The sequence below is a fragment of the Aythya ferina genome (genome assembly GCF_964211825.1).
Source record: "Aythya ferina genome assembly, chromosome: 6".
In the NCBI taxonomy this organism is placed as follows: Eukaryota; Metazoa; Chordata; class Aves; order Anseriformes; family Anatidae; genus Aythya; species Aythya ferina.
The window spans coordinates 34061796-34076452 of record NC_140303.1 but is presented as its reverse complement, the minus strand read 5'-3'; the positions used below and the strand labels follow the sequence as shown (position 1 = coordinate 34076452).

The window sequence follows — 14657 nt, the reverse complement described above, 5'->3', positions numbered from 1 at the left end:
ATTGGAATATTTCACGTACAGTGTTAATAATATCCTCAGTCTCAAAAAAAACTGTTTGCTTTGAGATTCTAGTTTATTGCTGCTGTAGAACCACTAAAAGTGAAGTCTTGAAAGATTTAACACTATTAAATTTCTTACCATGTTTTAATCTTTGACTGAGGTTCACCTGCACCTTCTTTTTTAGCTGTGCTTATGTGCTGAGGAAAGACAATAATTCCTCTCTGATGTTTTCCAGGTTATTCGAAATTAGTTCTCATGTCGGCAGAAAGCTCAACCATCACGGTTCGTCTTGTTCGCTCTTTTGAGCACCGGAATTTCAGACCTGTGGTGTATCATGGAGTTAACTTGGATCAGACGGTGAAGCAGTTCATTACTTTTGTACAGAAGGGTAAGGGACTGTTATTTATTTTCTTGTCGCTTATGTTGCCATCCCTGCACAAGAAATTGAAGGGAAACAAATGAGTGGGAATTCTGCAGCTTTGGTAGAGATACCAGAGTTGTATTTATATCCCCTGTTTACTCTCCCAGCTTGGATGAGAAGTCTGGAGTTAGTAAGAGCTTCCATGGTCAGCATGCCATGCCTAGATCTGGGTAGGCTGCTCCACCTGCCTAATTCCTCATGCTTGATCCTTTTTGACTAAAAGGCCTTGCTGCATTTGGCTCTGTGCTTAGGCTCCTTGAGCAGTGCTCTCAGACAGCTTTTCAGAAATTAACATGGGTAAACCAATAGAATTTAGGGAGCCTTTGATCCATAGGAGCTACACCAGTAAGTGGAATGTGGGAATGAACATCTGTTTGCTATTTGTGCGAAGGAAGAGCACTGTGAAAATTGTTTCTGACACTGTGAGGTCTTGGTCTGCGTGTTGGCTTCTGTGTTTGTCTCCATCTGGAGCTTTATGGTGCGGATTTACTCATCTACGGACCTTGTGTTTCAGAAGCCTGGACGAAAGTGACAGTGTATCTGAAAGTTAATAAACGTAGACCAGCCCACACACCAACTTAGTAGCCAGGGTGTTAACTAACCTTGCAGGTGTATTTCTCACACATCAATGGAGACATTCAAAGTGGCAGAATAACAGGGTTTTATTTATTTAATTATTATTATTTTTTTTGCATGATGTCAGCTTAAACAAGTCTGGAACTGTTGCAGCTGATCACATTTGAGCAACTTCTGGGATGTTGCCCTGGGCCTTACAGCTGTACTGTGTTTTCAGCGACTTCCTTACTTGTAGACAGTGATAGGCATGGCTAGATCTTAGGTTGCTTTTAGAAAACTACTAGCACTTGCAGAACATATGGTACAGCTGCTGTTATGAATAAGAAAATAAAAGAAATAAAGCTAAAAAACACTTGCTTTTGATGTGTGCAATATTGCAACTTGCTGCTATTTGAGACAAAGCTAGTGTCTTGAGTCAGTCTTTTTGGAACCCCATTCCCCATGTGGGTAGCGTTGTTCCTGGCCCCAAATCCATGTTCCTTCCTTTACTGTGATCTGTTTTGAAGGAGGAATTTGAGATAAATTTTTGTACTACTGATGAAATTGTGTTTTCAGCCATGTTGCTGCCAAGCAGCTGACAGGCAACTGGGCCTTCCAAGGCCCTGCTTAAATCCCTGGATGTCGCTGGGGATGCTAGCACCAGGGAGGTGTTGGTGTTCTTGCAGTGGCTTATTGGCTGTGTCCTTCATGTGGCTAAAGAGTTAATTTATTACCCTTTGGCTTCCTTTTTGTGACTGGTTAGCATGGCTGTGTTTACTGAACAGTTAGTTATGAATGGCGGTTATCAGGATGCTGTTGGTAGAAGGTAGTGAGAGACTGAACTTTGGACTGTACAAACCACAACAGGATGTTTCTGGCAGAATTCTGAAGGATCTGACTCCCATGATCACATCCTAATTGCATTGACTTGCTATCCACGTGGGTCATGCTGTTCAGGGGAACTTTGTGCTTGGGTGAAGTTAAGCTAATATGGAGCAACTGTCAAATCTGAGCCAAAGGTTGTGTTTCAGTATTTGTTGCTCAAACAAGTCACTTGTGCTGATGATTTATTTTGATGTAAAGGGTGGCTAGGATGCATGCATTGCACTTCTGTGCATTACTGGAAATTAAAAAAGACAACTTTGTTTTAACTTGGTAATTTTATTTTAACAGATGTGCCTTCAAGAGCAGGACTTCCTCCTCCTTTTAAAAATTACAAGTATGGTAGGTATTCTTTCTTGTTTTAATTCTTGCAAGATGCAGCTGTAATCATTGAATCTATACCAGTTAACATCTATACCAGTTTAGATGTAATCTATAACAGTTTGGACATTTTAGGAGGCAACTCTTTTAGCATACTCATGCAGGTTGCAGTGCTTGCCTATGTTTGCAGCTCTGTTGAGCTCTTGTAGTTGGGGTTATGCACTGGGATCTACAGAACCTGACCATTGGTTTGAACTTCTGTATTAATCTTTGAGTTAGGCTGCATGTTGTACATTCTTTGCTAATTGGTACTGATGTTTTTTGCTATTAATTTTTTATTACTTTTATAACCACCTTTTAACCCTATTTTTACTTTACAGAGCAGCTTATGGCCTCAAACACTTTGAATTTGTAGTTCTGTTCATACTTATGTATTTCAGTATCTCTTTACTAATTGTGAGGTCAAAAAGGATCATGAAGCAGAAGCTTAAGGCAGTAAATGGAAAATGCATAAAACTCATATTCTTAAATAATTTACATAATATGAGAGGAGCAGGGGAACATTACTCAAAGTAGGTTAGAAAACTCTTAAGAGCTAGTGGAAAGAAATAGTCTGGTGTCAAGTTTAGACTGAATTTATCTTATAATGTAAATGTACATGTGTATTTCCTTTTGTGAAGCTTGGCATGAATGTGTGCAATTCATCTGTTTGGGATAGAAGATATTTTCAAAGTAAACTAAACTATTTTCTTTTGTGGAGGTTGGTAACTCAGATGTCAGTCACATACCTTCTCCTCAGCCTGACAGTTCTGAAAGTTCCCTTGGAGCTTTGCTACAAGTGATCATCTGTCTCCCACGTTCTTGGCAGTAACAAACTCCTTCCTTTACAGTGATTCAAAGTGAATGAGGAACCTTCTTAATACATGTGAATGGTGATCGACTCTATTTGCCTCTTAAAAAAAAAGGCAAATATTTCATACTTTGTTCTTGCTGATGGTGAAACAGTACAAAACGAAAACAGAAAAAGAGTGAGGGATTAAGATTTGCACTGTATCAGTGACAAGGACTTAAATGTTATTAGTTTTAATGTATTACTTAAAATCTAGGTAATTGTAATTCTGAATTTGGTGCTGCCTTTCAGCCCCCTAATACCTGTTGCTTTGAGAGGATGAGTCCCACGTAGGGCTGCTACCAGTTGTATTTCTGGTGCTGCCTATCCCTGCTGCTAGTTCTTTCATCACTCACAGCATCAGTTTAGTTTTGCTGCAAGCATATGTTGTGGTTGAGCACCTGATTGTGCTGCGTAGGACTGAGCTTAATGTGGGTGCAAAACACAGCAGAACTTTCAAACTTGTTATACCAGTTAGTGGGGGCCTTTTAGTGGGATGGTGCCAGCTATGCTGAAATTTTCACACAGAAAAAAATCAAGCCAGTGTTCCTCACCTTCCCCTTAGGCTGTGAATCATCCAGGTTCGTGTTTTTGGCATCTCTTGCGTGCTCTGTTGTCTTTCTTGTATTGTGGTGATCAAGAGGCCGTAAGACTTATGCATGAATACTGCTAGTAAGAGTCAGATATCTCTCTGCTTTGTTTGGCAGTGCCACTTGGACCTGGCTGGTTTTCATCTTGACTGCTTTGGCTTCCTTCTGTCCAGAATCCAGCACTACTTGGTTCTCCTGACCTCATATACATCACCGCCACCTTTTTCCTCTTGGTGCTCTGACTCACTTGAATCTCCAAGCTTATGACTTTCAAATGTTCTCTTCATTTCTTTGTACACATCGTTCATGTCCTTGATCTAGAACTCTTCTTAGTATATCTTCTCATCTTTCTACCCTGTCATTACCTCCTTTTTACTGATGAAGGGTGCTATCTTGTCTCATAAGTAGCTTCTCCATTTTTTCCCCCATAAATGCAGAGCAGTATGGTCAATACTTCACAGAGAGGCTTATAAAGTGTTTTCTTATCTATTGTCATGGAAGATCTGTTACCAGAAAAGGAAAAGTTAAAAAATATATATGATTAAGTGGGACTAGGTTGGGACTATTCGATATAGCAAAAGCAATTGAGAGGAAGTAGCTAGGATGAGAAGATACAGCAGTTTTATCTCTATAACAGAATTGGAGAAGCCATTTAATAGCTCAAATGAAGATGCAGTGAATTTCTGGATGCCAGTGATGAAGATATGGACAAGTAAAATTGAGTCAAGAGTTCAGAGAACAACTGTGCAAAGACCAGAGAACAGGGAATGTGGCGAAGTAGGTCTAGAAGTTTAAAACTAAGAGGCAGAGGCTGGATGGTATTTACTTTGGGAGAAAGTTTTCATGATTACAGTATCTTTTTGCTGTGATTGTTGTTCTTCTGCAATGTTTCTACGCAAGATGGATCCTGGTAATTGCAATCAAATACTTGTTTTGCTTCTAATACTGCAGCTAGGACTGCACGTCAAGAATGCCTTTTCAGTGAACTCTGCAGTGGGAATATGGAGTAGTTTTGACCTTCTGTAATATTTTAAATAAAACATTCAAAAGGGGCCAGCCAGAGTATTACACATTTGTACATTGAAGGTATGGCAACAAACTTGGAAACAGAATTATGCATTGAAGGTATGGAAACAAAATACACAAAAATATCACAGGTAATATGAAGGGGATGTAGAAAGAAAGGGGAGTTGTACATATTCATGGAAAAAGAACTTGCTCAACACGCTTTCTAACATGGATGACTTCTTCATGAGAAGGAAGATTTCAAATAATAATCTGAAGTAGTCAGGTTACTGTGCCTTAATCACGTGCTGTCTGTCAATTTAGTGGCATTTGTTGACAGCACATAAATGCAGTTTGTCCTGCCCCAATTGCATGTATAAAACCTGCTAACTTAAAACACCCTAGCTGGCATTTGAATTGATGTGTTTTGACTGGCAATTGGGATGGTCATTTAGTCAGTTATTGTAACTCAGCCAGTAGACAGAAGCCCAATAAGATGGTGGATTGACTGGTTTCAGGCAGTGGCTGCAGGACTGGGAAATTAAAATGTTTTCTCCTCTTTCAGAGTGAATATGTAAAATTGTTAATAATAAAAAAAAAAAATAAACCTTACCCCTTTGTTACTGTCTTCTTCTCCAAGCATAACTTTTAGTGTTGCCTGCATATTAAAGTTTATTTTAGGAAAACATTGTATTTTCTTTCAGATACAATGAAGATTATTCACCAAGCACACAAATCAAAGGTATGGTTATTAGCTATTTTCTTCCCCTTTTGCATGCTTTAATGCAGGCAGATGTCTGCACTGTAAAACAAGACTGGGACAGAGAAACAGTAAATTCTTATCTTTGTATTCTGGTTCTCTAATCTGTAGACTGGTGAGCTTGTAGTGAGTTTGGAAGATGATGACAAACTGATTTTGAAAGAAGAGAGTACGCTGAAAGCAGCTGGAGTAGGTATGAGTACGTTTATATTGACTGAAGGTGCTGTTCACTGTGGTTGTCATTAAACTGATAACTGGCTGATTATGTTTGGATAGCCTGCTGAAAAGTAAATGGTATTCCTGATTCTCTTTACACTACTTGGTAATTATTCAGGGAAGAAGGGGGGATAACGTACATTGAAATCATTGAGCTGAGGGCAGCAGGTATCTGCACTCTGAATGTTCAGAATGCAAATTGTGATTTCAGAAGGTATGCTCATAATTCTGCTGAGAGTAATTTTAAATGATTGGCAGATAGGTTATTAGTACCGTGTCTGCTTAGTCTTATCAGTAACATTTAAACTGATGTTTTGGTTAGAAATGTAAGTAGTGGAACCAGTATGGAATAATGAAATAAGATTGGATTTGTTTTAATGTGCAACATGCAGTCCTTGGTAGTCAGATTGCTTGGGAAGACTCGAGGAGTATCATTTAGAGAATGTGCTGAACGCAGCATGGAGTTGAAACTTGACCTGATTTCTCACGTTTTGACAGGGGACTGCATATAGGGCATGTCTTTTGGTAATAATGTAAAGAAATGTCTGTCATAATAAAATTGATGGTCCCGGGATGTCCTTTGGGCTTCTCATAAACGTGGCTGAATGACTTTGTGGCAGAGGGGTACTTGAGGGATGTAGTAGCATTCCACCTTCATATAGACATTTGCTCATTTGATTCTGATTTGCCTTGCTGTGATGTTTAACCACCTGCACTCTAAGTGCAGGGGTGTCACAGAGAAAACTCCCTCCTCTTCCTGGTGCCCTCTGATTGCTCCCCAGAAAGAATGTCTTTTCTTTCTCATGGTCATATAGTCTAAAGGGTTTCAAAGAGTTCAACTTCTGACATCTGGCCAGTATTCTGCTTGCATCTTTCTTAGAATATAGCACCTCAATGTTCTTGGTTATGTTTTGTAACAAGGTTGTAAGCCACCTCCTTTTTCTCTTGGCCACAAAAACAAACAAACAAACCCCTGATTTTTGGGGTGTCAGAGAGGGGACCTGATTTTTCTTAAGTTGGGGTTTTGTGTTGTCATTGTTGGTTTTGTTTGTTTGCTTTATTTCTGTTTTTCCCCTTTTCATTGTTTCAAGATTTCTACCATTTACTTTTCACTTTTAAGTGATTTGAAGTGTCTCTGTAATGGTTTTCCCTGGAGTGTACTACACCTGCCCTCAATATACCTTTCCTAAAGGTCTTTGGGCATTCTTATAACATGAAAAATAGTTATTCTCTGGCTGCTTTTATTTATTTATTCATTTATTTATTTTTACTAAACCAGGTAAACTAGACCTGTTCATCTGGAAGAAAAATGGTTCCTCAGGAAGGATGATTCTTGGGAATCAAGTCTTAAATATTTGCAACATAGCTAGCAGAAGTTTTACAATTAGTCATTAGGATGTAGTTTGTATTTGTGACAGCAAAGAAAAACTCTTGCTTTGTAAATGACAACATGCTATTATACGATTTTGAATTTTGATATGTTCTGGCATATTTTGATATGAAAATTAGCTAAGATGAGAATGAGGTCTTTGTAGTAAAATCTTGCAGAGGTCTTCAACAAGAAGTGGAAAATGGGAAACCAAGGAAGTGAAGCATGATGGCATGTGCCATTAGTCCTCGGTTTGTACATTTCATTTAAATCAGTAAGATTTGAAAGCTCCTATTGGTATATTATCCTTTTTTTTTTCCTTCAATATCTAATCTGGACAAGATTTACTTGAATAAAACAGAGAGTTTCTATTAGGAAATCTGGGAAATTCAGAGGTGTGCAGACCATTTTATTCTAAGCTGCAGTTGATTGCCCTTGGCACTTTACAGGGTTGGGCTAGAGAGTTATAAATTATGAGGACATTAGATAAGTATCCTCGGGAAAGCCTCGGTGGTAGTCATTATTATTACAGCTATTATCTACTCAGCAAAGTTAATGCTTGCCTGTTTTTTATTTTTTTTAAGAGTAGGGTGTATGTTAATAAAGTGTTCAGCATTCATTGCAAACAGTCTTGTCTGTTTTCTAGTTGAGAGTCTAAAACCCCTTCTACTTTTTTTTTTTTTTTCTTTTTTACAAGACAGGCAGACTTCATTAACTTCAGGTTTAATTTAAAAAACGAACGTGGAACTTATTGGCTCAGCACCTTAAAGAATTCCATGTTTAATAATTGTGAAGGCTTTCCATCAGATTTGTCTCTGTTCTGAATTAGTAATGTTGCTGACTTACTGTTTTAGAAGAGGAAGTCCTTGACCTACTGGGTTGAAAGAATTGTGACTGCTCTGAACCTTTGTGGGTCCTTTAGCTCTGCCATATCCCCTGTGAATAATTAGAGGTATTTGAAGGTATTGCTGGAGAAGCCAATTTGTGTCTTTCACTTTGCATATTGTTGAAGCCTCATGAATTAATCATCAGCAGGGCAAAAAATTAACTTCTTCAGACACATATTTTGATGGGTCATGAGGGAGAATGTAAAGTGATCTGTAAAATATTCTACTGATCCTCTAAGTATTAAATTATTATACCTACAGGCTAATTTCACAGAAAAAAAAAATGTTTCTTTTTCTTTCCTAGAAGAAAAATGCACAAAAAAGAGAAAATCATGCTTCATTATTTTTCCAGCATTTGAAGGCATTAGAAATGCAATCGTTTAATTTGCTGAATGCTTATACAAACAATTCTGTCATCTGCGTTAAGCAAATCTTGAGGGATCTTGTGTACACATTTTCTTCTATATGTTCAGGTTCTTGTTCTTTTAACATGGTTAAACCGCATCTTTAGTGCCGGTAAAAATATGGGGGGGAGGTTGGGGATTGTGTGGTGATTTATAATTGTCTTTGCCCAAAAAGTCACCAATTGTCTTCTGATTTTCTAAACAGCTCGTTGTTGGGCGGTTCATTTACTGGTGTGCTAAATATTTCATTTTTTATTCATTCTAGCAAATGAGACCGAATTAGCATTCTTCTGTGAGGAAGATTACAGAAACTACAAAGCTAATCCTGTTTCGGCCTGGTGAAGATCCCAAGAGATTGTTTTGTTTTCCCATACTCATTGTAAATTTTCCTTGTTCTGCTTAATGAGTTTTTTTTTTTTTTTTAAAGATCAATAAATCCTAAAGGATTGCTTTGCAAACAGTGCAATTCCCTTCCTATAGAAATTAATTTCTGTCAATATGTTAAGACTGAGAGTAGGAAGACTGAGGGGCATACATGACTTTTTTTTTTTGTTCCTTCCTCCCACATTTCTTTTTCCTTTGCTTGCCTTTTACAATGTTGGCAGTGCAACCAATCTCTCACCTGTGACGGACATTCTTGGTAGGATCCTACAGCAGATGTTAGCTACGTACTGATATTACACAATGCACATTAAAAGTCCCTCTTAGCAGTAACTTCTAATGAAAATGGAAACTTTTTGTGACACAATCGCTGGGCATTTTAGAGTGTCTGACAAGAGAGTCTCTGTTTCAAGTAATAGATTTACTTCACTCTCTTTATGTTTAGGCTCTTTTGTTTAAATGGTGCACACTGGCAAGTGTTTCAGGCTCTTCACTGGTGAATGCTTTCCTTTATACTTTCTTCTAGCCCTCTTTAGCATGCTGAAAGAGAAAGTGACTGTTAGAGGCCTTTGTGTTCAAGGACCAGCTCGCTTGCTACTGCATTGCTTCATGGAGACACCTTCATGGAAGAGGTAGCAACCTGAGTTCTGCCAGGGAATCAACATGCATGAATAGGAGTAAGGATTTATTCCAAATGTTGTGAAAGCCCATGGTTTCAGTTTCAAGAGTGAAACCTGAATGATTGCATTTTTGCAAGGAGAAGCCAAATCTGCACAACAGATGTCTTCAAGACTATTCTTTCCTGCTTTCCAAGAGCCAAATGTTCTGTCACTATATGTTAGTTCTTGGTAATTCCAGGCTTTCCTGGAATTAGCCAAATTTAGGACACTAACCAAATTAAGAACAAGAAAAAATAGTCATGCTTCTAGTTTAGATAGACACTTAAATGCTCATTAGGGGGTTGCCAAGATGGGCCACTGTGTCTTTAAGCCTCTCTTCAGGGAAATAGAAGTGATTCTGGCTCTCTGCCTTGTAGGCTTTTTGGGCATATGCTGTGCTAAATCAAATGTGACCTCATGTGCAATTGCTTTAGACCCAGACATCTACCCTCAGCTCTGGGTGAGAGCTGACAACAACATTTCCACTAGAGACTTTCCAGAGAAGTAAGCTTACAGTTTCCTAGAACTTTGATTTTTATTTTATTTTTTATTGTGATAGACAGGTGATAGCGAAAGCAGATGTGTGATATCCAAAGCTTTAAAATAAAAATCCCCTGTACTTTAGATGTAGGGCCAAAGAAACCTTTATGCATTGTTCCCACCTCATTTTCTTCATCCTTCATGACAACTCCCTGGTGTAGGCTGGAGACCTCTCAGGTAGCTGGTGTTACTCCCCAACAGCTTTGCTTCAAATGTTGTTGTATTCTATTGTGAAAGGGATTATGCTGTGTTTTTTTGTTTTTTTGTTTTTTTTCAAATTTTTTTTACTCTAGATTTACAATAATGAATGTAACTGTGTGGTAAGTAGATGGCATACTGTGGAGATCACTGTCTTGGGCTCTCCTACCAGGGAGTCTCTCAGCACGCTTAGGCTCTCTGAGCAGACTGTCATTGTTTTGCTCCTGTTGTGAGGATTTTAATTTGCTCTCCAGCCCTTTCAGACTGATTTGGATTGTTTTTGTGATCCCTTCTCTCTAACGTATTCATGTTGGACAGTCACCAAATTTTAGCGTGTCCTCTCTATAGTTATAGCTAGTACAGTTGCAGCAGTTCAGTGTGACACTGAGTGTGTAACAGTGGAAGAGAAGTTCCACAGCATCAACAAGAAAAATGTAAATGTTTTAATGCTGATTAATAATTATTTGTCTGTCACTTTAGATTAGTTTCTCTTTCAAATGAAAGAGTTAAACTAGTGCTCTGTGAGCTCTGTTCGCTCTGGCAGTGGCACTTGGCTGCTTTCTGCCGCAGCACAGTACAGTCTTTTGTAATGCTGTCAGTGACCACACTCGAAACTGGATTCTTCCTGAAGTGTTTCTACTGTGTTTTGTGTTGTTGTTGTTTTTAATTGAGGCTTTAATAATGCATGTTTCCAGAAAAAAATGAAAATAAAACTGACAACCAAAACAGAGCTACCATAAAACCTTAGATAAGATGCTGCTCCAATGTTTTTGGGTGGGATATGGTAGAGCCATGTGTAGCCTCGTTGCAGAGTGGGTTTGATTCCAGGAGTGTTGCACACTGAATGAAATCTAGGAACACTGACTAGTAACTCAGTAAGGACTGAGATGTCTTTGCCTGTGTTGTTATGAAATCCTCTATTAAAGGAAAGCGCTCACCACCCACATAGCTGGTACCAGGGTTTGTTACCCTGGCAGAGGTTGTGATCCACGTTGGTTTACAACTACTGTTGATCAAAGGTGGCCTCCATAATGTATAGAGGGATAAGTCATATAGCTTTGTCAGCATTCTTAGGCATTGTGGCATTAATAATTTGTCTTACAATATGATGTCCTTCAAGCTTTTCACCAGCTTTTTTTTAATTATTATTATTTATTTTAACAATTGCATCCTGCGAGGATACTGATATAAGACCTGTGTCCTCCTCAGTTATTGCAGTGTAGCAGGGAAAGGTGGTCAAGCTGGGACTGGGGGAGCTATGGTGTTTCTCGGAGAAAGAAAACTGTGTAAGAGACTGGAGTTTTGGTTAGGAGGTGTGGAAAAATACCTACTAAAGGAGGAGATTATCTTAAGAAAGGAATTACCATGAGGAAGAAGAAGAGGTAACGGCGTAACTGAATAAGCACAGAAAATGATAAATGTACAACAGTCCTGGCACATACATACTAGAATAGTGTTTTTATATCATTATGCATTTTAATATTTTTTTTTTTATAATTGAATGCAGAAACTGCTGTAATAGATTATTTTTTCTCATGCTCTGATATAGTGCTTTCTACGTGCAGCTGTTTGTAGTTTTCTGTTCAGAGGCAGTCACATTGCTTCTTGCAGATGCAAGAGCACAGGTAGCTGAGTTAGATGCTGACAGTTACTGACGGCACAGAGGAGTCCTCAAAAATCAGATATGCACTGCAGATAAAGTTGAAGAACTGCTTTATCTGATGAAAATGTTCTTAGAAGTGATCCAAAGATAAACTGTAAGCTGTGATGTTTCACTTTCATTCTCAGAACATTCAGCACATCCCAGCAGATCCTTTGCTTAGCGACCTTGTAGGTCACAGTCCCACAGTGACACAGCCGTGGCAGGACATCTGGGGGTTCTGGCCTTGCAAGCTAATAGCTGCTGAAATCCTGGATGTTCAGAGATCAAGAATGAGAAAACAGAACCTGCAACACTTGTTCTTGCTCTCGAAGGACTGATATGATCCAGGCTTCAGAGTCAATGGCAGCTGGCTGGAGGCATTACAAGTGCTTAAGGCAAGTGCACACTTTTGCTTATTGAGGTTTGTTGGGCTGAGCCCAGTCTGGTTGAATGGTACCAGTTGGCTCCAGATTTTCCTTCCATCACTTCCTTTTTGTAGTGCTGCTGTGTGTGGATTTGCAACTGATTGATGAATCAACCAAAGATGCTCAGTAGATAATTTCATTACTATTCAGGTAATCAGGACACTGCTTTTTCCTGCCACCTACTTTCCCACCATGACATTGGGGTAACAGACACACCTTTGCGTGTTTTCCCTGCCACTTCCCTTTCTTTCATGCTGCCATCTCTGCTTATTTGCAGTGCTTTAATGGTTAGGTTTGTACCTCATCTGCTATACAACAGCAGATTCAAAAAACCCAGTGAAAACCCAAGACCTATTGCCATAAACTGTCTTTGGCTGCAGAGAAAGCCACCAGGTGTCAGCACAGCCTGTTCTTTCTCCAGGACCTACGTAAGCCAAGAAATATTGAATGTCTAGCAAGAGCGCTTATCTGTGAATTGGTTTAGCCTGCGAAGTCTGTGCTAGGGCTGCGGGAATGAAAGCTGAAACTTTCCTTGCAGAAAGTGTTTCTTTTTATATTAAAATCAAAGAGCGGCAAATTGAACTGGTATCAGTGCTTAAATTCCTCTTGTTAGAGCGCATGCTTTGCGGAGACAGTTCCAGCGTGTCTAAATCTTTGCACGCCGTGAAGAGGCATTTGCAGAACATTCATTTGAGGAATTGTCTGGAAAAGATCAGTGTTAATTTGCTGAGCTTTTGTCAAGTAGACTTTAAATATGCCTTTTTTTTTTTTTTAACACAAGGAAAACCACTCAGAACAGACACGCATGCAAAGCAGAGCAAAAAATCTTCAGCAACACAGCTTAAACACACAACAAACGTGTCCTCCATGCTTCTGCTCCTAAGCTCCTGCTATTTCTCCCTTGGAGTGCCATGGGTGAGGAGAACCTGGCACCGTGCTCTCCGGGCCATGCTTTCTGAGATGGGATATGAGTTGTGGAGCCCAGACCCAAGCACTGTGCAGAGCTTTATGCTTCGAGTGATTGAAGTGTGCATGGATGGTGCCTGGTTAAGAGGGTAAATTAGGACTGTTGCACAGGGACAAGGCGTGACTGAGCTTTCTGCTGAGATTCCCATCATCCTGCTTGCAGAAGAGGGAAGTACGCGATGGGGAGAGAGTGGGTGACATCAAGCCTTCTTTCTGATTTGGGCTGCTGCTTCTGCTCATTTCTTCTGCCCTGGTAGCACCGGTGTGCTAGGAGCAGTGCCTCGGTGCCAGGCTGTCCCCGTAACCCTCAGCAGCCGCTCACAGCCTGGAGGAGATGCATGGGCGACTGCTGCCTTCTGCCGTCTGTGGGAGAAGACTTCTGTGTGCGTGGGTGCAGGCAGCACTGTGGTGCACATTGTCTGCAAGGTGTTATTCTCACTTCTCTTCCTTCTGCTCAGCACCCAGTTCTGCTTTGCAGGAGACCAGGACCTCCTCTGGAAGCGTGGTACGCCTGGAGGGTGGCTGACAGCAGAGGTGGGTGTTTGGGCTGGTGAAGCAGCGGGGGAGAGGATGGAGCATAAAACTTTCATCTTCCTGTAGATATGGTATTTTTTGATCAGATATGGATTGTACTTTTTGTTTGCTAACATCCTCTCCGTCTGATAGTGATAGATTCTTCTCTTGTAGTAGGCCAGAAGGGTGCGAGTTTCAGTCGGCAGTGAATGCGTTCAAGAGCTCAGCGTGACAGTTCAGGTTAATAATAGAATTTATCTTTGTATGTCCAGTTCTGCCCTCTGGCAGGTGACATGGTGTTGTGTACCATCAACGTCAGCAAGGGCTGCAAGAACTGCGTCTGTCTGCCCTCATTTCGCATTTTGGGAAGGTTTAATTCTGCTTTCTAACCTGGAGCCCAGGGAGCCTACAGGGCCAAGGGCCAGCATAGGAAAACAGGTTCTTGGTGTCTTACTTTTCTCCTTGACTTTTCAAAACTCCAAACATATTCTTTAAGGCCATTTTGGGAAGCCCTTTTTCTTCCATGGATGGAGGTTTTTTAAATGGAAGGTATGGTATCGCTCTGGTTTTGACCTTACTTTGAGGTCACACCTTTGACACTGTACATGTACATGTATTTGGTGTCTGTCCAACTGGAGCACATCTGTTGCTTTTAGAGTCAAAGAAGCAACCTAGAAGTGAAAACCCCATATCCTAATAGTATTACGGCAATTTCTCCACACTTCCCCACCCCTCAAATAAAAGGAACCTGGTCTTGCAGAAAGCAGGCTTAAATCCTAGTATCTGCATAGTATCTTTGTTTTCCAGAGTGCTGAATAATGCAGCTACTTAAAAGCAGACATCCAACTGTAGACAGCTCTTTAAGCCAGCAGGCTGGCATGGGACGGCAGCAGCTGAAGCTGGCTAATTGTGGATCAGACACAGGGAAACAGATAACGAGAGTAAGTAACCAGCTAACAGCAGCTGCCGTGGGTCCTCCACTGCTGAGGTTTCTAAATGCAAAGCAGATTATCTTTCCAGGGGAATGGCTCTAG

The 14657-nt window shown here is 40.1% G+C and overlaps 1 protein-coding gene across 1 annotated transcript; it reads left to right on the top strand.

The window, feature by feature from the left end:
• Positions 1 to 235: 235 nt before the first annotated feature.
• Positions 236 to 8767, top strand: LOC311439087 (UPF0538 protein C2orf76 homolog). Its single transcript, XM_084524371.1, has 5 exons — positions 236 to 388; positions 2150 to 2200; positions 5368 to 5405; positions 5535 to 5616; positions 8565 to 8767. The coding sequence occupies exons 1-5, from the start codon at positions 256 to 258 to the stop codon at positions 8639 to 8641; spliced, it is 381 nt and encodes a 126-aa protein (XP_084380497.1). The 5' UTR covers positions 236 to 255; the 3' UTR covers positions 8642 to 8767.
• Positions 8768 to 14657: the final 5890 nt, after the last annotated feature.